The sequence below is a fragment of the Vanessa cardui genome, chromosome 24 (assembly GCF_905220365.1).
Source record: "Vanessa cardui chromosome 24, ilVanCard2.1, whole genome shotgun sequence".
NCBI classification, from domain to species: Eukaryota; Metazoa; Arthropoda; class Insecta; order Lepidoptera; family Nymphalidae; genus Vanessa; species Vanessa cardui.
Window position 1 is genome coordinate 1,868,869 of NC_061146.1, and position 27,203 is coordinate 1,896,071.

At 31.6% G+C, this 27,203-nt stretch overlaps 1 protein-coding gene across 3 annotated transcripts; it reads right to left on the reverse strand.

Moving 5' to 3' along the window:
- Nucleotides 1-1,472: 1,472 nt before the first annotated feature.
- Nucleotides 1,473-26,567, reverse strand: LOC124540329. 3 transcript variants are annotated; one of them, XM_047117819.1, is made up of 5 exons: nt 26,403-26,446; nt 6,886-6,961; nt 5,959-5,979; nt 3,681-3,776; nt 1,473-3,399 (listed from the first exon to the last, which is right to left on the reverse strand). In XM_047117819.1, the coding sequence occupies exons 2-5, from the start codon at nt 6,959-6,961 to the stop codon at nt 1,838-1,840; spliced, it is 1,755 nt and encodes a 584-aa protein (XP_046973775.1). In that variant the 5' UTR covers nt 26,403-26,446; the 3' UTR covers nt 1,473-1,837. The 3 variants fall into 3 exon arrangements, with proteins under 3 accessions (XP_046973775.1, XP_046973774.1, XP_046973773.1); XM_047117817.1 differs by lacking the exon at nt 5,959-5,979 and having other exon boundaries at nt 1,474-3,399; nt 26,403-26,567; XM_047117818.1 differs by lacking the exons at nt 3,681-3,776; nt 5,959-5,979 and having other exon boundaries at nt 26,403-26,567.
- Between the last annotated feature and the right edge of the window lie 636 nt (nt 26,568-27,203).

Consider the following 27,203-nt stretch of genomic DNA (forward strand, 5'->3'; position numbering starts at 1 on the left):
TATAGTAATCGTTATTTTTTTTCGATCAAAATAAAAAATATTATCGTAAATAAACATAATAATATTGCAAATGTAGTTAGTTATATTGCGCAGTACACCGTTTCTGCTAACTAAGGAATCTCTGGGAACAAAACCTACCGTGAGTTTCAAGTAACTTGCTGATCCCTTAAATTTTACATTGTATAGTTTTAAGTATTACAAATGAGTATAGAACGACACAACTTCAATAAAACCGATTACTGCCGATTTATACAACCAACAGAAATAGCTCCGTATTCTCACGTCAGTTCTACCCGAGAAAGCAAGTGCATGTTATTCGACTTGTCAAATTGAGACGTTAGGTCATATGATATTACAAGTTATTTACGTTTGTGTAAATATCATATTCACATAAGAAATAAATATTGATAATTTGGGATAGAGTCGAGATGGCCCAGTGGTGAGTCGAGATGGCCCAGTGGTTAGAACGCGTGCATCTTAACTGATGATTGCGAGTTCAAACCCAGGCAAGCACCGCCGATTCAAGTGCTTAATTTGTCTTTATAATTCATCTCGTGCTCAGCGGTGAAGGAAATGTGCATGTGACAAATTTCATAGAAATTCTGCCACATGTGTATTCCACCAACCCGCATTGGAACAGCGTGGTGGAATATGTTCCAAACCTTCTCCTCAAAGGGCGAGGAGGCCTTCAGCCCAGCAGTGGGAATTTACAGGCTGTTGTTGTTGTTTGTTGTTGTTGGGATAGCGTACTTTATTCGGATGTGATCGGTTTTACGAATTTTGCCGACGCTACATCTAAGTTGACACAACTTAGATATAGCATCGGCAAAATTCGTACTATACATGATTGGCATCCAATCGTGTCACACTTATTAATTGTATAATTAACTTTTAATTTCATAAAATTCAATTTAATTTTTAAATATTTTTTTTATTTTTTTAATAAGTCTAATTGAAGCTCCCGATACTTGACTATCGCGATATAGATGAAATAAATATTGGTTCAATTAAAACATACCGAAAAATACTCTAACCATTTTTATGCCATTTCAAAGTATTGTTGTGTCAGTTACATGGTCAAAATTGTTTAATGTTTGCTTGAAAGCATTCTTTTAGTTACAAATAGTTTTTTTTTTGCATTTCGTTAAGGCTTTTATGTTTTTTATGTATATTGAAAGAAAAAGGAAGTAAATTTAGAAAGAATATGTTTTGCAAGTAAATATATGGTTTATAATTTTATGAACTGATCAGTTTATTGTTTTGTTTATTATGGTAACATAGAAATAAAACGTCATATTTTATCATTTAATTTAATCACTTTCTATAAACAGTATAATATTTACAAAAATAATATAAATAAACATTTCAGTTACCCAGTCCAATTAGGATATTCATTAATTGATGTTCTATTATTATTTATACGATTTATGTATTTTTCATATAAATTATTACAATTATAACATACATATTTCTAAATTAGATATATCCATAGGATTATAAGACAATTTATTTTATTATAAGGATTATATTATTCGCTTAAATATATCATAAGTTTATTATTCTTGGTATTTAATGAAATGTTTAAAGAAATAGGATTAAAGATTTTTGTTTAATAGATTTCATAAGATTATTCAATTGTATCTCATTAATACAGATTTTGAGAAAATATAAATGAGCCAGAATAAATCAGCATTTGTACAACGGAATACTAAACTAATCTATTTGAAAAGTAGGTCTTTCTTAATTCACAGGACAAATGTCCTATACAATAACCTTAGGAATTCAATTATTCAATATAGCTTTAATACTTAATAAATAAGCATAAATTAATTGTTTATCAAAATTTAATGGATGCATGCGATCTGTGCCAGCAGAAAGACACAGCTAGACTACTTAGTAATGATCCGGTTAAAACTAGAAATCCACCCCACAACGCGGCCGTGGATGAAATGCATATACCGGTCTCGTGAGGGAGGTCTTCAGCAAAGACCACTCTCAGACCTTTTTCGATAGTCGTAACTGGTTCATTGACATAAGTTCTGTTGCCCACGTGGATGATGTCACGTCTCCTCCTCCTCGGCTCCGTGCTTCCAGGGTTCGGGCAGACTTCGCAATCAGTCTTACATAGTTCAACTTCGCATTGGATTATCAGGTCCATTTCGTCAGGGAACTTGAATGCGTTGAAATAGGCGTAAGCTATGATGGAAGCCCCCGTGTTACCAGTTTCTCTGGTCTTCTGGAATGATCCGAACAGTTTCGGTTTGAGTACGCAGCCGTTAGAATCGGTCAAGGGTACGACGTGATTGTTGCCAGAATCTCTCGCTATGCACTCTCTTACTAATATATCGAAACCTGGATCCCCGGTGACGGATACTACTAGCGTCATTATTTCACCGATTTTGATTAAGCCATTGGCTTCAGGGGCGAACGGTCCTTTTCCTGTTTGAATATCCAAACGAGCCATGGCTGTGTCACCGCTGAAGTTACTTGTGATTTGATTGAGCATTCCAACGCTAAGTGACGACACAAGCTGCTTCGTTAAGTTTCCTTCCCAGAGACATCTGACTCGACGGATATGATCCCAGACCTCCTGTATACCAGGTTCGTTTTGAAGAACTAAAATATTCTCCAGGTAAGCTTGACCTTCATTTTCGAAATCACTGAAGAATTTCGTACCACATTTGTCGAGGTTGACGGTAAAGGAATACTTAATTTGATTTGAGTTTTCTCTCACGTAGACACAATCTGAGTCTTTGAAATGATCTTGAGAGTAGATAATACCATTATAAGCTTTGTTGAATTCTATATTGATGGTCATCATTTGTTTGCCGCAGTCAACTGTTATATCGTGGATATGTGGTGGATGGCGGTCGTCGTCATCTGGCCCAGAAGGAAGTTGTGATGGTGAGGTTCCGATGTTACCGTTGTCAGGATTTTCAGGCTGTTGTGTAGGTAAATTAGGTTGAGTAGGTTGATACGATGAAGTTACCTCATTAGGCTTGGAAGGCTGACTAGGTTGGTAATCCGGCTGAGAAGGTTTGCTTGAATCGTACGGAGATTGGGTTTGTTGACTAGGCTGAGAAGGCTCTGATGGTTGGCTGGGATTAAACGGATATTGGGATTGTTCGCTTGGTTGATAAGGTGATGAGGTTGGCTGACTAGGTTGATAGCCAGGTTCACTTGGCTGATAGGGTGGTTGGCTTGGCTCCGAAGATGGTTGCTCCGGTTGACTTGGTAAGAAAGGCGAGCTAGGTTGATAGCTTGGACTGGAAGGAGATGGGCCCTCGCTATACGAAGGCGTTGGACGATTTCCTGATGGAGGGTAACCAGTTGGAGGTAGATAAGATGCAGGTTCAAATGGCCTCGGTCTCTCTGGTTTGCCCCCAAAGTATTGTCGTGCTGGAAATATTAAATACAAATTAAATATATAAATTATTAAATACAATTTAACAAATGTGCATGTTGTGAATCAGTGTTTTGTGAAATCTCATAACCAGCGTGATAAGCGTGTCTTGTGGATGTTTGTGTCTGGAAAAGATATCTAATTCAGAAAGAACATGTAAGACATCAAAATTAAGTTGTCCAATAATATTCAAATAAATTGTACGTCAAATTACATGTATAACAGAACGAGTGTCATTGTCATAGTCTATGGTCTTCTGAAATTCACTAAAACGGACCTTTCCTATTCTTCTGTTGGTATAAACCTTGGATCCATTGCAGGAGATTGTTGACCATTTCATCGCTATCCACAGCTTGTCCTGGTTGATATTCAGCTGGAAACCACTCGGTTATCAGTGGAGATGTCCAAGAAGATCATATTCCAAATCCATCACCGGATTATTCTCATTAATGAGAGAAGACAATATGGTTTAATTAGAATTTCAATTTTGTGGTTATTGGTTATGTTATATAAATAGAAGAAGAATGAGAGACGAAGGTTGGAAGAGAGGAAACAATATTGTTTAATAAAGACGTTACAATTTAAATTATGCCCAAATGCATTATTAATTTTAAGTGTTTAGTGTTGTAACTTTTTATAGGTTAATGACGGAAAGAAATAAATATCTAAGTTGAGATAAGATCTATTTATAGTCATTAGTTGTGTTGTGGAACATTAGGGATAGCAGAAGATAAAAGAGTTACATAACCTAAATTTAAGGCAAAGAAATAAGAAGAAATACGCAGAAGATAAAAATTCAACTCATTGTATTCTGTTAGTTGTAAAATAAAATTTGAAAATGTTAATGTATGTGATGTTGTCTCATATTAATTAAGTCATTAATTATTAATTAATTAAGTTGTCAGAGAAACTATTAATCTTATTGTCCAGCGGCGAATTTTACTAACATATGGCATTCCAATTTGACAAATCGACGCGCCCAAAAATTAACATAAGCTCAATCGTAACTGAGGAACTATTTATTTATATCAATAACGATAAGATTCCGATGACATAAAACAACAGTAAATATTGTTGTGTTCTGGCTTGAAGATTGAGCCAGCCAGTGTATCTACAGGCACAGGGGACATAACAACTTATCTCCCAAGGTTGGTGGCACATTGACAATGTAAGGAATGATTATTAATATTTCTTACAGCGCCATTTTTATAGGTGGTCGTGATCACCATTCGGTGGTTCATATACTCATCCACCTATACTATAAACATTCCAATGCAACTTTGATCGAAACACAACTGGATAGTAGCAATTAAAAAAGTCTGAATTATATTTCGATTCGTATGCGATAAGCTGTCAATTTCTTAGTAAAATTGGGGCCCTGTATGGTTTAGTAAACCTCACTCTGAAGACACACAGTTATTGGTTAAAGTCAAAGTCATATCGTCATGCAGTTTTTAAAATTTGAAAATGTTAAAGAACTTACTCTTAATATATTTATAAACTTCTAGAACCCTTACAACAAAAAGTAACTGTACTTATTCGTATAATTATAGCCAGTTTTCGAAATGGCCAATCAAAATCGGATTAACCGTAATCTGTACAGTCATTGGTTGATGAAAGCTGATGACGTAATATTTAACCAATCAGCGTTAAGTATTTAGTTAATCCCATTTTGAATAGTCTTTTGACAACTGATAATCTTAGTGAGTTACTCATCTCGACCAAACATTTAGAAAGCGTTTATTTTGTATCGCATATATTTTTTCGTTGCGTGTAAATAAGCAATTATAAATGAAAACAAGACTCGTAATCTGTGTTATATAAATCTTTTATTAATATGTTATTCTAATAGCTCATATAATAATTGTATTTAAAGGTAATGTATTGTTATATCAAGCAGTCACAGAAATATATAATGATGTGCCAAAATCACTCATCACAATCACAGACAGACAACAACAAATGCCAATATCTATATTGAATTTACGTGAAGTTAGATAATCTGTAGTATTTACTATGGATTTCTTACGATACGACGTTTGAAATGTCCAGGAAGGTTTTATCAGAAATTCGAGGTTAAAATCTATATTAAAATTATAAATTTGAAAGAATGTCTGTCTGTCTGTCTGACGCTCTTTCACGACCAAACCGCTGAACGGAATTTGATGAAATTTGGTATGAGTTTTAAATTTGGTCTTTCTCGGGTTGAAGTGACATGAGAATCCATAGCGACGAATAGCTTCGAATGCCGCGATAGAGAGCTATATCTATTGGTTTTATAAATCGGCAGTAATCGGTCTTGTTGAATTTGCCGATGCTATCTAAATTGAGTCGTCCTATATTATCATGATAGAATAACAAAATTTATATTTAGAATAGAGTTTTCCGACGAAATTTTATTCTATATTTAAATTTAGAATAAAATTTCATCGGAGAATAAAATCTAAATACGCGGTAGCATGTCAGCCAAGTTCAGGTACATATTTTACACGATTACAAGTCTCGTTTTACATATTACTAAATCCACTACACCATAGTGTAACGTGTTTACGTACCGATCCTAGGCTTTTTCGGTTCTGTAAAAATGTTTACATTAAATAAGTGTAATTATATTATATATACACATTAACTTATATTAACACTTGTGCCTTTTCCACATATAGGGTTAGAACGAGATAGCTATAAACGTTTCATGATTATTAAGTTTATTTAACAAATATTTAACCTTCGATTCAAATTGCATATTTTCTAAATATATAGTAAATAGTAATTTTGAAATTATTTATTGGTAAACATGTTATTTATTTACCTCTACTGGTGAATGACTGATTCATTTTTTACCCAATTGCTAGCATTCTTGCCACCATTCCACGCGGTCAAAATGTATGCACTAAATTTTTAATTCATATTTGGATTGACACAGTAAATTTTTAATTCATATTTGTATATATAAGGACTTCTATGCATCTTATTCCCGACAAGACATATTATAAAGCAAACAGTTTGTGGTTCTATATTTGACAAAGACTTAATAATCATGAATCGACTATGTGAAATAAATAATTAAGAATAAATGATGAGAATGTGAAACTAGATTTATTTTACATTCAATTGAATATGTATTCTATATCCTTGGATTTAGTGACTGTTTTTAAACACTAATTATAAGCTGTTTTACGATTTTTTTTCAACAATAAGCTTCAACAAAAGCAACAATTGTAATTAGATTAAAACTAAGCATTGTCATTGTAAAAAAGGTCAGTCAGTCAAAACTCAAAACATTTGTCTTATTTTTTTTTAATAGAATCATTAGGCTAGGGAAGCTAATTTATTAATTCTTAATTTAAAAATGGAAGCTGTTCTTTTTTTAAATTATTTAATATTACAAAAAAAAATGTTCTTAATTTAAAATTTATTTTTAAGGTTTTTTTAAATGGTATTTTTAAGAATGCATCTAAGTTTTTGTTAAGATCTATACTTACGAAACCGTGAAGGTGTGTCGATTGCATTTGTGAACACGACAAGCGCTGTGAGCGCTAACAAACTCCACCCGTACATCTGAAAAGAAATATAATATACTTATTAGATTTTGAATTTCGCTTTAATAATCAGCAAGCATGACTTCAAGCCATTGATGCTTGATTTGAGAAATAAAATGTAATATAAATATATTAGTAGGTACATATTTTTTGATGATTAGACTTTTGTAAATTAAAACCATCTTGTCAAATGGCCTATTTTAAAACAAACGAAACTTTAATAATTGATATTAATACTGAAGTAAATATTATTAAATATACGTTTATGTTATTAATAGAAGCACTTTTCAAGCGTCATTCTACAAGACTATATTTAATGTCAGTAACAATTGACAGGAAGATGAATCCAGAAAACGCTTCTTGTTACTTTATCTTCTTTAGAATTATTTATTATACCTATATAATATATAGCTGTCGAAACGCTTGGCCCTTGGAGTAGTGGTGCAGAAAGCTATCAAAAGTATAACACCTCGCCTCATTGCCTCCACTGGTGACAGGAGGGCTTGTTCGTTTTTTGCCCAGAGGATCGGAATTGCGATTCAACGGGGAAATGCTGCTAGCATTCTTGCCACCATTCCACGCGGTAACTAGTTTTAGTTCATATTTTTATATATTTAAGCATTTAATGGTATTAATTCTTATGTTAATAACACAAGGATAAGATAATTGTTTATATTAAAATTGACATATAGTATTTTTTTTTCAATAATCAACTATCATACATTTTTTTCAATTCAGTTCTATTAGAAACATATAATTTGAATAAAATTTCAAAATTAACAAACCAATGATGTTACATTGTGTTAGTGTTAAGCAATTGTGCATTGTGGTCGCCCGTTCGATTCCCAGAGGTTGATTTATCGCTTAGGAACAATGGCCCGTATCGCAGCTGTATGTTAATTGGTCCTTGACATAGTAGCTAGTTTTTGTCTTCCTCTTGTTAATTAAATATTATGACTCCTTAAATTTGTAGCTTATACTTTGAATATAAATACGGTGAAGGAAAACATCGTAAGGAAAACTGCATGTGTTGTTTTTATCGACATTCTGCAACATGTGCATTCCACCAACCCGCTTTGGAACAGCGTGATGGAATATGTTCCAAACCCTCTCCTTAAATGACGAGGAGGCCTTAGCAGTGGGAAATTTACAGGCTGTTACTTTTCTTTTACTTTGAAATAACTTTGAATCAACATAGTGGCTTGGAACATTAGTGAGGCGCAAGAAGGTTTCTTATAAATCTTTTTGATAAGCCAGATCACTGCTGACCCCACCCGTTGTACTTAAGACAGTTTGAACGCAAGACTTAGTATGGATTCACGTATAACAAACATTGGGTCAAACTATCTCTTATGTAACGATAGAAAACATACAGAAGATGTTACGTTATGTATAATTTAATGTCAAGTAAGTGTGAAAAGTAAATAAACAGTTGGTAACGTGTTTTATAATTAAATAATGAACGTTATGAATAATGAGTGTTTATTTTTTTTCATTTGTTTTTTATGTTTGACGTTTCATTTGGCGTGAGATTGGCGCTGTAGGAAGTGTTGGCCACTAGCTGTTCCCGCGACTACGTTTGAATATAACACATTAATTGTATTATATTATATTATATAATATGTACTGTATTAAGTCGTTGGTAGGCACCGGGCATGGCGAAGTATTTGCATTCACGGTACTGGTACAGTCCATTTAGTTCGGACATTATGGGGGATTTTATAATTATTTCATATAAAATTCTCAAATAAAATTAGCATAAGTAACTCCTTATTACGTCAGCTATTTGCCAGTGAAAGTCCCGTCAAAATCGGTCCAGCCATTCCAGAGATTAGCCGGAATCAACAAGCAGACAGACAGACAAAAATTATAATTTATGATTACATCAAAAACGGGATATTACCATGTTTTTATTTTTATTCGATTGAGCTCGATATTTTAATATTATTGTAAAGTAATCATGTGAGTTCATTCATGGCGGTCATTTGTTTCCGAGTTTACGACGAATGAGATATTTTATCTGTGGGCAATAGTATCAATGTGTGCACGCTTATTCATCCTCTAATCACTTTCAACATCCGAAATGCCCGCTGACAGTTCACATAGAGTGAAAGCTTTATGTGTATTCCTAGCAAGGCCAGATTCAAGCCTTGACCCTAGGAAAAAAAAATCTGATGTTTTTTTTTATTTGCGAAAAATTTGTTCAATTTATTTTTTGTCCTTGAAAGAAACTAACAATGAGACTGGTTTTGAAACAGATGTTATTATTTTTCGCGTTTTGATAAAACGAATGCTTTTTTATTGTCCAAAAAAACATATATTATGAAAGGCTGTTTCTTGTACAAGCCATAACACATTACAATTCTGATATGAACTCAGGACTTTAGAAACTGTATCCTTATATGCTACTCAACCAATAGTTACGATATAATAAAATAGTCAACACAAGGAAGAAAGTATCGTCATAAAGACAAAATTTGTCAACATATTTATGACTTGTAAAAGCACCTACACAACATATAATACTTAGCAATTATGAAAAACAAATACTATTAATAACAGACTCATGCAAGCTTCATATGTTTATTCACGAGTAAAACCAAACATAGAAACATGTTAATATAGGAAAGTCATAACATTGCCGAGTCATTATTAGAAAATTCACATTTTATAACTGTTTTGTGCGTGACCTATTATGTAATGTAAGCTTTGGGTAGCGTTGACCGGCGGTTGTGACGCTGCGTTTTTAACATAAAAATCACTTTCAAATTCAAAAACTATTAAAGTATTAATATCTCTCTAACATGATGTATTAAAATTAGAAATAAATCATACTATTCTTAGTTATTAGTTGTAAGTTAGGACCTTTTAGAAAAAAACGCCTGGAGTTAGCCTCGGGTTCCATCACAAGACATTAATTATTGTAAAAAACAGCTTTGTAAATCTGTTTATTTGAAAAAAGCAACTATGTCTCCTGTCGTTTCTTCTCGCTAGAAGCTGCTTTCCGAAACGGTGGTAGTATTTCATTATTGACGATTCGAAAACGCTTCATTGTGAAGTTGAACAAAATTGAATAAAATTGATATAATTTGATTTTTTAAAAATAAAGAATGATAAAGATTTTTTTTAAATAATAAAGAATATTAAATTTAAGATCAACAATTCATAATAAAAAAACACGACGTATTAAAAGCGTGTTATCAATCCAAAAAGACAAATGAATATTTGTTTATTTATTTAATTTCGTTCATAAAACTGGATTCAATTATTAGCAAGTATTATTATGCAGATAGGTAAATCTAATAACCTAACATACAAATAACAACATTTAAATAATATTTATGTAATAATTTGTTAAGCTATATATAGTTTTATTGCAAATGAAATTATTAATTAACATACATATATAATAAAAAGTTATGTAATTGTAATCGTGTATATTTTGTTTAAAAAATAATAATATATTCATAGCGAAATGTTATTTACATAATTAATTAATATAACTCATAAATCATAATAACTAGCAACATCTATAAAAAAATAATCAAAATGTTAATCTTAATTATAATTTCAAAGACATTAATTGTTCATTAATTAATTAAACTAGAGTAATTGTATGAAAGAGGAGCGAAATGTTTTATTTTGATATTTTCACTTAATGGTATACCTCCGGATATATATCATGTATTTTAACATAAATGACGTAATTGAAGCGGTACCTTTGATAATAATATTATACCTTCAGAGACAATACATACCTTTTAGCTAGATTTTTTAAATGCTCACTTACTATAAATGTAGGGTTAGATAAACACAAAGGACACAACATCTCAGTTCCAAAGACAATTTGGCGATCTAATTAATGTATTAAAATGACTTTTTTAAGGTGCCAATGAGTTACTATGACTACTTAGTACCAGGTGAACGATTTGACCTATGCGATAAATATATACCAGGCCAACATTACGATGTAAAATAGTAACGTTACGTTTTCAACTAAGGAAGCCGATTAGTGTTTAGAGGTTTCCCTGCGTTAAAAAGAGTAACGTTCCCTATGTAATACGAAGACGCAACGGCGTTAGTTGGTTACTAAACCTTTTTTTTTCAGGTATTAATCATTATCATCAGACATTTTTAACTTTGCCGTTTAGTAAATTCAAATCGTTTGTAAAAATACATTGGTAGAAAAAGCATATTATTCAATACAAGATTTTATAGATGATAAAAAAGTGTGGAGCTAATACCCGTTGACTTCCACGCAGTATATATTAATTTAAATAATTATATTTAACTAACATGACTTTGTATTTTTAAATGTTCAAAAAGAGTAACTACTGAGTTTCTTGCCGGTTCTTCTCGGTAGAATCTACTTTCCGAACCGGTGGTAGCTTCACTTGGTTGTAAAATGACGATTCAAAAGTGCTTGTAAAAGCCTACTTGAATAGAGTTTATTTTGATTTGATTTGATTTGATTTTGATTTGGTTTGATATCATTTTCAATTTTTTATTAATGTATTAATGGTTTTTGAGTTACAAAAAAACAACACGTCAAAGTCATCCCGAAACTTTTACTTCAAATGTGCTCGTTTTTGTTCATTATTGAGACACTACTATTATGCATTCAAAATTAATTGTAGTCTGTAATCTCGACCGCACCGATCAATCTCTATCGTGTCTTCCCAATCGCACGTGACATTGGCGAAATAATCTGTGCCTTTTTGACACAAATAAACAAAATATATTGGGACGTCTTTGCATAACGCTTTATACATGATTAAACTCTTGTAATCAGAAAAAAACTATTTATATCTATAAAAGAGAGAGAAAGTAACCGTACATTATTAAATGTCATCGTATAATTTGATCGTTTTTTTTCCCGCTAGACCTGCGTCCGAACCGCCCGTCTGCGCATTTACACATTACATAATAACACGCGTATGAACGTATTGAAGATGTGTCACTTTATGTAATTCCTGTTTTGTACACTGTAATGTCATTCATCAACGATTAATGAAAGAGCTTATTTATTTAAAATGAAAAGATTATTATTGAATATTTAAGTGCTACAATAACATCAAAATAGGCTTATACAAACACTTTTGAAACGTTATTATACAATATTTAATTGAATACTACCATCGGTTCTGTATATATAAAAATATAATCAAAATATTCTTTACGCTACCATCGGTTATGTATGTATACATACATATATAATCAGAATATTCTTTATACAAGTAGGCTTCACAAAATCACTTGTGAATTGTCATTTTACAGCGAATAATAAAATATAAATTTACTTCCTGTTCGGAAAATACTCTACGTTACTTTTTCACTATTTTAATTACATAGTAGGTCAGTAAGGAACAATTGTTTTATGAAGTTTAATGTCGAGATTTCCCGACTTTTCCCGAAGCACATGTAAACAATATATCATATTAATATAAAGATACTATAATTATTTATTATGTACCCTCCCCATATATGTGAATATTATGATTCTCTGTCTAAAGGTTGCCTGTAAGAGGCCTACTTAGCGACAAGGCCGCCTGTTGCACCTCATGCAACTTTTGTATGGCAAAAATGTAATTTCTTGTTTTAGGTTTAAGTTTGGGTGCAATAAAGAATAAATAAATAAATCAATAATTATATCATAATATCAATGTGTGTGTCACATATAAAAAATATAAATATAAATAAATAAATATAAATATGAGACAACATCACATACATTACTCTGATCCCAATGTAAGTAGCTGAAGCACTTGTGTTATGGAAATATATCAGAAGTAACGACGGTACCACAAACACCCAGACCCAAGACAACATAGAAAACTAATGGTAATCTACATCGACTCGGTCGGGAATCGAACCCGGGACCTCAGAGTGGCGTACCCATGAAAACCGGTGTACACACCACTCGACCACAGAGGTCGTCAAAAAAAAGAAAAACATTCATTCGGTTTTCTGTACGTTTACGCGTATCAGATTAATTGTAAAGTCGTGCTAATTGAAGAAAGTCTCGAACAGTATCGAAACCTAAACTAAATTAGGAAGTGGAATAGTTTTGGCGCCAATTAAAACAATTCCCACAGACACAAGGAAAAGAGAGATAAGGCGACCAAAACACGATGGTACCTCTACACGAGTAAATCTGTCCCATTTTGGTATAATCTTGTTAGTCTCAGAGAAAGTTTCTGTTTTGAATACGAGAATATTTCCGTACTTCCCTTTGATGGTTTATTTATAACTAGCTGTGCGCGCGACTTTGAGCGTGTTTGAATTTAATAAAAACTTATTGTTCAGTTCGCAGATTTTACTGCAACTTATTAATTCTGGTTTAGGCAGTCATGCATAAGGAAAATATTATTTCAGCTCCTAAGGTCAATGAAGAAAGTCATGCATAAGGGACACATTATTTCAGCTCTCATTAATGGTGCAAAAAGCTTTACACCACCTCATTGCCTACACTGGTGACTGGAGGGCTAGTTCGTTTTTTGCCCGGAGGATGCTAGCAGCGTTCCCGTTGAATCGCAATACCGCGATTCACGGGGAAATGCTACTAGCATTCCACGCGGTCAAGATTTAGTTTTAGTGTATATATTTAAACATTTAATGTTATTAATTCTAATATCAGCAAAGTGTCACAAGATATTTAATTATGACTGCTCTTAAGAGCTGAAATAGTATGTCCCTTATGCGATGTCCATTGATCAATGATACTTTGACTTCCTAAGCGACGGTTAAAAATTCATACTGTAATAATGTATATGTCTATGTCTTGGACAAAACCCCACCAATTTCGTGAAGTTGCCACAATAATCGGCCAGGGGAACATCAACTCATCCATTGACACTAAGAAGTTACATAAAATCTCTTTTCGATAGACACTACATTGCTTGCGACGTCTCAGTTCGAATGCTTATTACATAACCCGATCACATACAATATCGATTGTCACAGATCCAAATGGTATTATGTAACACGGACAATAGATCATTTATCAAATATATGAAACGTATCGATCGCTTTCGTGTTAAAATTGCATTTGACGCTAAAGGAAGTAATCATCGCATCTGTTATGTCAATCAGTCAACCCTTCAATCTATGTATATTCGATAAGCACAATATTATGTATAAAAATATGTAAATGTTTTAAGAAAATCTTATTGCTGTCAACTAAAATTAATCAATTTATTATTTAAGTACCACTCTACGATATTAAATTCGTAAAAATAATAAAGATGAACAAACCTTAATAATTAAACTATATTTTACACTACTAACTTCGTTCTAACGTTCTTGATTAATAAGAATATCTACAATAAAAATATAATAACTACTAAGATACATATGATAGAAGATTTATACAAAAAATATTGTTAATTCACATTTGTATATTTTTAAGCATTTAATATTATTATTTCTTATGTTAATAAACATTATAAATACTTTTTATTTATATTTATATACAGTTAAAATTAACTTTCGAAGTTCCTGTGAAGTCTTCGATGAAATTCAAAACGCCTTTTATTCGCAAATCCATAATGAATATTATTCAAGCTCTGAACCAATGATATCGCGCCAATTCGTCAAATGTTTTTCATTTGTTTTTCATCTTGTTATCACTACATAGTATAAAACAAAGTCGCTTTCTCTGTCCCTATATCCCTATGTTTGTTTAAATCTTTAAACCTACGCAATGGATTTTGATGCCGTTTTTTTTAACAACAGAGTGATTCCAGAGGAAGGTTTTTATAAACGGACAATATATAAAGAAACACCGATCATTTTAAAAGTTTCTAATATGATGCCCAAAATAAACAAATTCTGTATTATATTTGGTATCATTATTGCACCCGTGCGAAGCCAGTTACTAGTTACTAGACTATAAATCCTTCATAGTTCCCCTTGAACTGACATTTAAGTTTAACTATATCAATAGCCGGTCAGATTTAAATGACCCTTATAGGAGATTCCTCAAAGGTAATTCTGTATTATATCAATACAAGATTGTGTCCGTTTCCTTACATATATGGGTGGAAAAGCGGCAATCGCCATTTTATGCGAGAATCGCGCGAATGATTGAATAAATGGAATGGATAATAACTAACCAATTTTAAAAGATAGGCTAATACTACAATGAAAGAACTAAATTCGAAGCTTTTAAATTTTACGTATATTCATTATTTCGATGCATTTTTTTTGGTTCGTTTGTCGATTGTACTTGATCGCAAAATATTCTGCCAATTGTCACGTGTACAAGAAATGACACTGATGTCAATTTGATTCAAATTTCGAAGTGCTCAATGATTAAATGCTGTTATATTTTTAGTATACGTCACATATCACGTTTTAACATTTCACGTTCGTATTCTGAAACCGATCATCCGTTTGTTCTCACTGAATAAGTCAACAATTATAAGGAATAATAGACATTCAAAACTTTGCATAATATATGCGGTCGATTTGAAGAGTAAATATTTAAGTCATATTAACAAAACCAACACAGAATCTAGATTTGCAACCACAAATAGTACTTACCTAGATGTTCGAAATTATGCCAATATTTTGTGATGAAACGTCTTCGTATATTTATTCATAATTAATCTTAGGTAGCTTTTAAAGATTTTGGATGTCAAAAGAATAAATAAACTGTTAATATACTAGCTGTGCCCGCGATTCCGTTCGCATTTGATAAATAATAAAGTTAATATTGTAACCCAAGTTCAATTAATGACTGCTTCATTTGTTTTTATAATTCATCTTGTGTTCGGTAGTAAAACATCGGGACACCTACATATAACTAATTTCAACGAAATCCTGCCATATGATAATCCACCAACCCGCATTTAGAGCAGTGTAGGATACAGTGGCGGTTTTACCAATAGGCTAAGTAAGCTGGAGCCTATGGCGGCAAATTTAGCCCAAATTTGTTATCACAAATAGTACAGACACAAATGTAACAGAAATAAAATAAATCATATCATATCACCTAGATTACAGTCATACTAATAACGGGAAAAAGCCCATGTAATGAGGACGATAGCACACAAATCATAAATTTGCAATTTCAGAATAAATGTAATTAATATGGTTGTGAACTAAACTAACTTATTGAATTTCAAAAGTCAGTAGGGTCGGCAAAAATTGATTAGTCTACTAGCCTACTGGTGGTAAATTTGTAAATCTGCCACTAGTAGGAAATATTTCTCCCTAAAGGATGAGGAGGCCTTAGCCCAGCGATAGGAAATTAGCAGGCTGTTATTATATAAAACCGTATAACATAGAAAGAGACAAAGGACGATCGCCTGGAAGAGGCGTAACGTTTTTCTTTTATGGATTTTTGTCAGTTCACTCAACTGTAAGCGTAAAAGAACTTCATAATCACCTTTAGATAGTTTTTCATCTCTTTTCCTTTTTAATGTCTCTTTCTTTCTTTTTTCTTTATACGGGTTGATACTATTTAAACTTTTTTATTATTATTAATCACGCATGCATTTTAATAACAGTGTTTATTTCTTGTCATTCAATGATTCTCAAATGCTGTTAATTTATTTAATTGTGTCTGTTATTTAATACATATTATAAAGCGAAAGCAACTCTAACCAAATATCCCACGACGCATCACTTTTGTTCATAAGTCCTTATTAAATTGACATAATGCGAAGACGTAATAATATTGTTATAGTATTATCTAAGAACGAAATTATTTTCCACGAGTAAAATAAATAAAAAACAACTAAAAATTCACATTTCGAATAACTCCAGCATTTTATGCAAGTGTCGCAGCGATAAAAATTTTAATAATTTTATTAAATCATATTTCTTAATGAAACGAAACAACGTAAGCAAAACAAAATGAATCTTATAACGAAGCAATAAAGATCAAAATGTAACAATACCAGTCTGTTTTTGCATAATCATTCACAACAACCAATCAATATATATTTTTTTACATAATTATAAGCTTTAAATGTAATGTATTAGAGATTAAATTACCTTGTGAACACATGATTAACCTAAAACAATAATCGAGCGTGTGAACAGTTTTTACACTTCGGATAACATCTCATAAGCATTGTTTTGTTCGTAAAGTCGGTTAACTTTTCTGGGGCGAATTCAACCAATGAAATGGAATGTTCGTGTCGTAATAACATCGAGACTTTGACAGATCATATCTTAGAATTATCGGTGTTAACTTTTTGCTAAAATAATTAATGATTTAGACAAAATATAAAATCAAAATCATAGTATTCTTCATTCAAGCAGACTCATAAAAGCACTTTTGGATCAAATTTAAAGTCACCGGTTCAGAAAGTACATTTTACGAAGAACTGGCAAAAAACTCAATGTTTACTCTTCCACCATTTTAATTAAAACTCAAACTCGAATTTCTTTATTCAATATAGAAGCATTACACTTAATTATTGATGGTCAAATTAAACACTACCGTCGGTTCGGAAAAAGAAATACCCTGAGAAGAACCAGAAAGAAAATCAGCGGGTCTTTTTTTGTTAATTAAATAGTATGTCAGTAAAAACAAGCCTAGAAGTCAATAAATACTTAGTTCAATCTTTGATATAAACTCATATTGAGTAATGTGCCTTTTTAATCTTCTTTTATTTTTAATGTTCTTTGAGCTTTAGAGCATTATTTAATAGATTAAGATTAAAACAGTTGCTATGGAATCTTATGAAAGCAACGAATACTGTGTCGTGTCGTATATACATAAAGTACGTTTAAAAATAATTATTTTGTTTTTAATTTTTCCATTTTTTTTTATTTCTTATAGTTTAAAAGTATTATTACTTTTTGTTTTGTTATGTAGTTCTCTTGACACAAGTGTTTTCACGGTTAAATCAGGGTCTATACCATTTACATTTTTTGGGCAAAATTACATTTAATATAAGTTAAATGTAATTTTGGATTAGTTTTAGCGTAAATCAGCTTTCGTTCTGTAAGCGTATCTTCTAGAAAATAACTGTTACACGTTTATGTGGTCCTGGTACATTCTAGCATGATTTATACTTATACGAATATATAACTTAAAAAACACATAGAAACACAACAACAGCCTAACCGTAAAAGTTTTTTCTAATTTTCATATTAAATAAAGCATTGAAACCCGTATATTAAAACCGCGAGAAATTTATACAACTTTTGTAAACCCTTTAGTCCCATTTTATTCCCATACAAACACACTCTTAAAAGATTATTCCTATGCTTAAAACTAGCACACCAAATTGAATCCAAATCGGTTCAGCGATTTATGCCGAAAGAGATAATAGAAGAACTATAGTTTTCACGAGTGAGATATCGATAGAATTTCACTCCTCACAGAATAACACCGCCAGTGTTGCCAACTTCATAGAGTCGCAACTTTATATCAAGCAGTAAGATCAACGCTTGTTCAAATAGTTATCTGGAGTAAACAGTAGTTGTGAGTATGTTCACGCCTCCATAATAGCCCATAAATCAAACAATGGGGCCATATAATTAATTATATTTACATCACTACGTGAGAAATAACGCTGATGCATTCTGATAGATTATGTCAAAAATCTATAAAGTTTTAAAATATTATATTCTAAAAAATTGGGATTAGTCGAATCTCGAACTCTTTATTAACGTAATCGATCGATTGGTTAAATTTATAAATAGAATTTAATCTGATCCAATCAGAAATCAAAGAATAAAAGAACTTTTTATAATATTTATTTAATTTCAAAATAGATAAATAGCTACATAAATAATTCTGTTTGATTCAACGAAGAAAAACATTCAAATCTACATATTATGGTATTAATACGATAAACTAATGTTTTTATTACATTTTTTTTATTTGTGTACAGATTTCGCCAATGTCAAGTGTACATATATTTTTAAAAACACTTGTCAATTAACGCAATTGGTCAATAATAGCTGATGATGTTATAAGTGACCAATTGCTTTTAATATTTACCGACTTTGAAAATATTAAAAAGTAGCAGAATGCATTTTTTTATAATAATGAGGATACTCTTGGTCTTGTTTGAATGAAAAAGATTACTACTCTGGGAAGTTGTCTTATAGAAAAATAAATAAAAAGAAAACTACTTTATTCTAAATATAGAATAATATATTTAAAATAAAACATCTCAATAATTTTTTACGAAAATGTTTGATGTAGCAACACTTTGTAAACAGCATTGACAAATGTAAACATTACAGACAGTTTAATTAAATCGAACGTTACAGTGTAAACTGTTCTTATAATCTCGAATTCGAAATTCAAATGTCATTTATATAAATGGTTCGTGAGTCTGTCAATTAGCCAACAAGGAGATCCATTGTTAGGGTGACGCAACACGAGACATCTTATTTTCAAATTTATACGTTCTAAAGGCTCGAGCTAATTGTCGAACCAACTTGCAATCACAAAAGCTTATTGAAATGCTGTCACTTTGTATTATTTAATAAAAACTATCGATTTCAACTGTCAAAAATATTTTATCTATATTATTATAAGATTAAAATTTGAAAGTAACTTTGTCTGTCTGTCTGTTGTTCTTTCATGACCAAACCGCTGAACTTAATTTGATTAAATTTGGTATGTAAAAAACTTGAACTCCAAGAAAAGATGTAGGCTACATTTTTTGCCTAACAACCATTATAACAAAGAAAACCCTAGAACATAAGCGAAGCCACGGGCGACTACTAGTATTTTATATAATTTGGTAGTTTTATTTTAAGTCAGGTTTAAATAGTTTCTCAAAAGACAGTTTTTTTACTTAATAAATGAAAAAATAAACCAAGTACCAAAATTTATCAATCCAATTTTAAACCATCAACACTCAAGTTGAAACCATCCGTCTGTTTTATCTTAAAAATTATCGGTGAAACTTCATCGCCCATAGGTCGTTGGGAAAGTTCTAGGTCTGAGACTAGGACTGGTATCGCTCACCTTTGCCCTAGCCTTGTGGCGAGGTATGCTGAAGATTTATATTGTGGTTTTAATGGCGAGGAATCTCCGTGAACACTCAGTATTAATCGGCGAAAACTAACTTATGTCATATCAGCACATGTGTTTAATTATTTCCTCTTTGAAAACGTAAACGTCTGTAAATATAAAAGTGAAATGTCTTTTATTTACTTGAAACAAAAATTATAAAATATTGGACTTATGAGTTTTGCCTTAGAGTCTAAGGCAAAACTCTAAGGCTCTCTAAGGCTTAGACCGAATTTAATGTAGATTTTTTTAATGAGTGTTGTAAATACTCATAAAATTATAGATAATTTTTTTTAACTGATATTTTTTGGATCTTCGTATACCTTCGTATAACAAAATAAAAAAATATTTATTTCAATTTACTTTTTAAACCATTTGCAGTCGAAATGGCCCTTGGTGTAATGTTGCAAAAAGCTTCATCAAAAGTATAACACCTCGCCTTATAGCCTCCAATGGTGACAGGAGGGCTCGTTCCTCATTTTATTTGTCTTAATTTTTCTGCCAAATGCTTTTAGTATTCTTGCCACTATTCCAGACGGTCAAGATTTATACAGATACTATTTTTAATGTATACTAGCTGTGCCCGCGACCTTGTACGCGTTTGAATTTAACAAAAAAGAAATATTATTGTAGCCTAAGTTACTTCCTATTATATCAGTTATATGCCAGTGAAACTCCCGTGAAAAACGCTACAGTCATTCCAGAGATTAGCCGGAACAAACAAACAGACAAAAATTGTAAAAAATGTTATTTTGGTATATGTACCGTGTACACATATGCTTTGAGTAAAAAGGAGCTATTTTAGTATTACAAACAGACACTCCAATTTTATTATATGTATATTCTTTAGATAAGGTTTAGTAGGACATAAGCACGGACAAGAAGTCTTTTATAGCTTAAAGATAGTAATGACCGAGGCAAATTTTATGTCAAGTGTTTGCTTGCCAAGTTAATGTGCCAACATACTTCAAAGTTATCGTTGGGGCATTAGGCCAATAACCAAATGATTTTGTAATGTTGGACGACGGACATATAGTGAATAATATGTCAAAATCATCCAGTAACATATTGATTTATGTACGACCTTAGACGTTTTTAATGTCGCTTATATAGTCTTTAATTACTGCTTAGGACAGTGCTTATTCAAAGATTTTATGCAGGTTAATGATTTATATAAGGGTCAACAAAAACAGACGTTTGGAAGGTAGCTTGAAGTGTTACATCTTAAAGTGTTACGTCTGGATGGGTACCACCGACATATCATATATTCAGTCACCGACATCAATAGTTGGTGACGGTTCAATGCCCTAAAGACAATCCAGTGTAACTACACTACAGTAGACACTCTAAAGAATTGATTAATAAAAAAAGTGCTTAATTTGTGTTTATAATTCATCTCGTGCTCGGCGGTGAAGGAAAACATCGTGAGGAAACCTGCATGTGTCAAATTTCATCGAAATTCTGCCACATGTGCATTTCACCAACCTGCATTGGAACAGAGTGGTTACCCTCTCCTTAGTGGCAGAGGAGGCCTTAGCCCAGCAGTGGGAAATTTACAGATTGTTACTGTTACTCTAAAGAAATATTTACGACTGACGTCCTTAGCTTACATTTAATCAAAACTATGATATTACTTTATAAACCGTTAAATAGTCGAATTACAAAGTTCAAATTGTAGAAAGTATTGCAACAGCATTACATAAAATGATGAGACGCTAATTTGACATGTGTTACAACATAATAAGAGTCATTATTATGTGCCCAATAACGTAAGTATGTAACCTCTGACCTAAATTGTACGAAAAATCTGTTATAAGATAACAAAGTAGCATGTTTGAGATAATTACGTAAGTGTATGCACAAGAGATGCAAATAGACGTATATTTAGATGCAAATAAAATGAACTTTTTACATTATAGAGACCCGATGGTCCAAGAGTTAGGAGCACTATATTCCATGTTTGTCCTTATAATCCATTTCGTTGTTACATGTGAAGAAAAACATCGTCAGGAATCCTGCACATGCCTGATGAATGTGATACATGTATTAAAGCAGCGTGATATAAATTGATCCGAATAATTCTCGTGAAAAAGGAAAGGGGGCAGACTATGGGAGCAAGTTTATGTTATTCAGTCCAAACTCATACACTAGTTACGCTAATGGGAATATATCTTTACTAACAAAACTATCTCTTTATAAATTTGGATTTCATAATTGACCTATTTTCCGTCATGGTGAGCCTCATCTAACCTTATCTGATACGTTCAAGTTCAAGCAAGGTGTACTAAAATACATGCCCTTAATTTGTGATAATAATTCTTGACTGTAAATCAAGTAACATGCGCCGAAATTAATTCTATCACTTGTTTATCTGCTAATACCAACAGCGAAAATCGAGGAGGTTACTTATATAATATTTTACTTGGTGGTAGGACTTAGTGCAAGCCCGTCTGAGTAGGTACCACCCACTCATCAGTTATTCTACCGCCAAAGAACAGTACGCAGTATTGTTGTGTTCCGGTTTGAAGGGTGAGTGAGCCAGTGTAACTACAGGCACAAGGGACAAAACATATTAGTTCCCAACGTTGGTGGCACATTGACGATGTAAGGAATAGTTAATATTTCTTACAGCTACATTGTCTATGGGTGATGGTGACCACCATCAGGTGGCCTATATGTTCGTCCGCCAACATATACCAGGAACATATACGGTTTCGGGGTACCTTAGAGTTTCTTCTTTTCGGAGAATAATCTTTCATTGTATATCAGATTAAATCCTTGACCAAATATTTCATATATCACGAGTAATATTGTCAATACAAGCACCAACTTGACCTACTAAAATGTAAGCGTAAATCTAATAGTGCTAATGATCCAACCAAATATTAAGGCTGTTTCGCAAGATCTATTTCGTAGATCCATTATACTGAGTCAAGGCATACTAAAACATCAATTTTATCCCCTAAACATGCAATTTACTTCGGACATATCGGCTAATTTCGTAAAGTACGCTGACCTCTGTTAATTGAAATTATATTGCTATAATATTAGCTAAAATAAGCTAAGAATATACGCTGTGAATTACATCAATCTAATTGATTCAGGCTTGGATTTAATCTAAAATACAACCGATACGAAATGTCAATTCAACTAAAGATTATTAATTGTCTTTTTCCAATCTATCCTGATATTCAAAAATCGAATTCATGATTCCACTAAGAATTAACAATTGTCTTTTTTCAATCTGTCCCGATATTCAAAAATCGAATTCATAGATAAGTTGTCTAGAATAAAAAATATATTTTTTTAATAAAGATAAACTTTTTAATTTGATAATTTTAATCTTGATAGGCGAGTAATAATTAAAATAATAATAACCGACTAGCGTCGAAAGTATAGGTATAAAACACCGTAATTAAAGATTGACTAATTAAAATATCAAAGGTTTAAAAATTTCACGGTTCAAGATCAACTTTCGCTATTTTGTGTGATTTTAACTTTTACTAAGACGTTATGTTGTATGCTAATATTGTACGTAACGTGTAAAATTTAACATATTATTTATTGAAAATTATGAAAGTCAAAATTTTTATGTGGTTTTTATATCTGTCAAAAAGGCACAGATTATGTCGGCAATGTCACGCGCGAAAAGTCAAACTTATTAAATAGTTACACTGAAGTTTTGTGGCACAGATTACAATTTTATTCAAATCAATTATTAAAAAAAAAAAAACATTTAAATAAAATAATAAAAAAATTAAAAACATGGTTGTCAATTGTATTTCAATTTTTTTTTAAATTTTTTATTCATTTGCATTATGTATTCTGCCTAATAATAAGACATTTAATTATAAAGAAAAAAAAACACATTCTCTTTCAATGTCGATGTCATTTACGAAAGTGACAGCCGGGATAATGTCACCGTTGTTAACTGAATATAGTTCGTGAGAGACGAATATCTCTGTGACACGAAAATCCTTTCACTAGGAAGTTTGGTTAACATCCTGGAAATAAGCGAGTGACATAAACATATACCATGTAACATACAAAGAGTTGTGTTCGATTATTTCAAAACAAGATTTTGTACGAAACTTGTTCCGGAATAAAAAGAATCTTTAATCGTATTCTGGACAATAAGCTATAGGTATTATTTTGCAATTTAACATAATAGAGTTTTAACAGACACTTTGGATTGACAGACAGATTGATAGTACAACTTTTTAAACCCTTCCATCAGAAATTCTACCGCCAAAATCGAGTTTTAATCGAATTTAAACTAAATACGTTAAATATAATTTTACTCGTATTTTAAGGGAATTATGAAGCAAAAATATGGCCTCTAATTTATATCGGCCATATTTTTGCATCATATATTAATCATATATATAATTCATCTCGAGCTAGAGATGAATTATAAACACAAATTATGCACATGAAAATTTAGTGGTGCTTGCGTGGGTTCGAACCGGCAATCATCGGTAAAGTTGTACGCGCTCTAACCACTGGGCTATTTCGGATCATTCGACAGAATGTTATTGGGTTTTTCTTTGAAGATTTCTCAGTAACATCCAAATTCTGGAAGTTGAAAGTACATTCTTGGTCCTTAGGAAGCACAAAAAGCCGTTAGTCCCCGGAACTCTTTTCGATCATGTCAGATTAGCCATTTACAGCTGTGTTTGCGCACCCACTTGTGAACATAATAATAATATAGGACATATAGCGTGGTTGGATGTACACCTTGAGATTGGCCACAGTAGCCGAAGTAGAACAAAATAATCACTAAATCACAATGCTTTAAAACATTCGAAATAACCATACATCGCAATCTGACAAACGCTCTTGACAAATGTTCGCTGGTATTAGTGGAATACGAACTCCTAAGGGCCTATTATTATGTCATTATTACTCACAACTATTGTCATAACATTCGTGCACTGTCCCGAATTACAATTTAAACATAACAAGTGAACTTGCTATTAAAATAACATTCGAATTTGTACTACATTCTTTTATTGCCATTTACCGTTCAATTTCCTTAGAAATTTCTCATTATTTAGCTGTCATCTCCTTTTAAGAACGTTTTGGTCATATTATTTCATTGGTGAACTATAATAAAGGAGAACAATATGCGACATATTGTCAATCAATCAATCAATTAATAGAATTTAAGCTATTATTAATTTGTCTTAGATAGTCTGTTATTTAAGGCAGTATAATTATTTCTTTGTCTCAGTAGACTGTCAAAGCTGAGAACGTCGAAAAAATACTGGTCAACTATTTGCTACTTTTACACGCACACAAGTAAAGTAATTTGACGTTTGTCAAGTGTAGTCACGCACACCAATATATTAATGGCTTTGTGTTTTATTTCTTGTAGTGTGACAGGACATATAAATAATCTTAAAATATTAGCGAACTTGACGTTACAAAGGAAGGAAGCAGAAGAACGAGAAAAGTATTAAAACTAGATTTGGACTTTTTTAAATATAGAATCGAATAGTTTGTAATCATTTAATTCGAATTTGGAATCTAATTTTCCATGTCAATAATGTTACACAGATTAAAAAGGCTATATATGTTAATATTATTTGTTTTTTTTTATTTCATCGTTCGTAATGCTTATGACCTGCAACGATTACGCGAACAAGTTGTATCTGCGATGGGAGTCAGTATTGTAATCATGGTAATCAACAAGTAAAAGTGTCCGAGTATAATGAGTAAAGTAGAGATTGTATGTTTTCACCTTTAGTCTAGAATAAAACTTTTTAGATATTTTTATAGAAAAAGTATTTGGAGCATATATTTAAGAATTTTTAGATTTAAATTATATAGATTTGAGTTTGTTATTTTTTTAAATTACTGGCACATATTTAATGCGTCGTCAAAAATTAGAAAAATAAAATTTGCTGCGATCATAAAAATATAAATAGTATCGATATATTTTTTAAATTTTCCGCTTATTCTATATCAAAACCCCTCAATGGATCATTAGAAAACGTATCTTTATATAAATATAACACGTCCTGCATTCTGCATCTCAATATTATAAAGGTCAATTTAAATGGCTTTTCATTTCATTAATATAATAAAATAAATAAGGATCGCTTTCTGAATATTTTCGTTTTCAATTTAGTCAATTTCATAATAATAACGATGAATTTATATTTATATTCAAAAAATCATAAAATCTTTGTATGCATTTTTTTCAATTAACAATATTCAATTACAAATCAAATATACCTAAAGAGGTTGAGATAAAATCTCTCTCATGGTATTGTGGCTTTAATCAAGATGTCAATCTATTTAAACAATAGACATTACATACTTAGATAAATTATAGCTTTTTAACACTTTTAAAAGCATCCATTAACAAACCAATATGACTGACAATTGACATTTATATAAAAAAAAAAAGTTAACAAAAGAAAATGTTCCCTAAGACTTACTATAAATTAAAAAAAAAAATTACCTTAAATCCTTTTTGCACGACACAGCTAAAACAAAAGAAATATATTATTAATCACACCACTAAAATCACAACCGTTGGAATCGCGTTTTTAAATTTAAAAAATGATCGAATGGAACGAACCGTTATTTTTTTTTTAAATTGTTATGCCTTGCCGGCGCTGCGTGTTGGAGGTGAATGTTCGCGGGCATTTCATAGTTCACGCTTTTAACCTCTGTGGTGATGTTACCACCATTCTTGTGTGACCCTCATGTGGTAATGCCTGGTACCACACGTGGGGTTATTTAATATTGGCATTAAATTTGCACAATACGGGGGCAGGAGATGATACGTATAGACGATAATTAGTTTATTACAATAGTATATTTTTTTCTTTAATTAAAATTTCAAGAGCCGCTTATCGACGCCGAAAATATACGTTGAAGATTGATAGATTGATTGATATTAATAGCAATATTCTTATTGACAGTCACGTCACTAATTAAAAAAAACGAAATCTAGACTTCATCCTAGACCTTTAGTCAGAAATTTCATGCTCAGATCATTACTTAAATTATATTATAAAAAAAAATTGATACTTGTCTATTTTAATGCCAAGAGATCAAGATTATTAACTTCAATAGATCAATAGGTTTCGTAAGATAGTGATGTGTTATTATATACTAGCAATTATATCCGATTCCTTTCGCTTATTTAATTTTAGAAAAAAAAAAACGTGAGTTTTATTAAGACACCTTAATTCCTACGTAATATGTTACATAATAAATGACAAAAAAATTAATATACTAACAATGTTTTAGAATA

What these genes read in the sequence shown, in the direction of transcription:
- LOC124540329 (XM_047117819.1), bottom strand. Translation starts at nt 6,961, where the DNA reads ATGTACGGGTGGAGTTTGTTAGCGCTCACAGCGCTTGTCGTGTTCACA. An exon ending in CGACACACCTTCACGGTTTC is followed by an intron (nt 5,980 to 6,885) that starts GTAAGTATAGAT and finishes ACATTTTTACAG; the next exon opens with AACCGAAAAAGCCTAGGATC. An exon ending in ACCGAAAAAGCCTAGGATCG is followed by an intron (nt 3,777 to 5,958) that starts GTACGTAAACAC and finishes AGTGGTTTCCAG; the next exon opens with CTGAATATCAACCAGGACAA.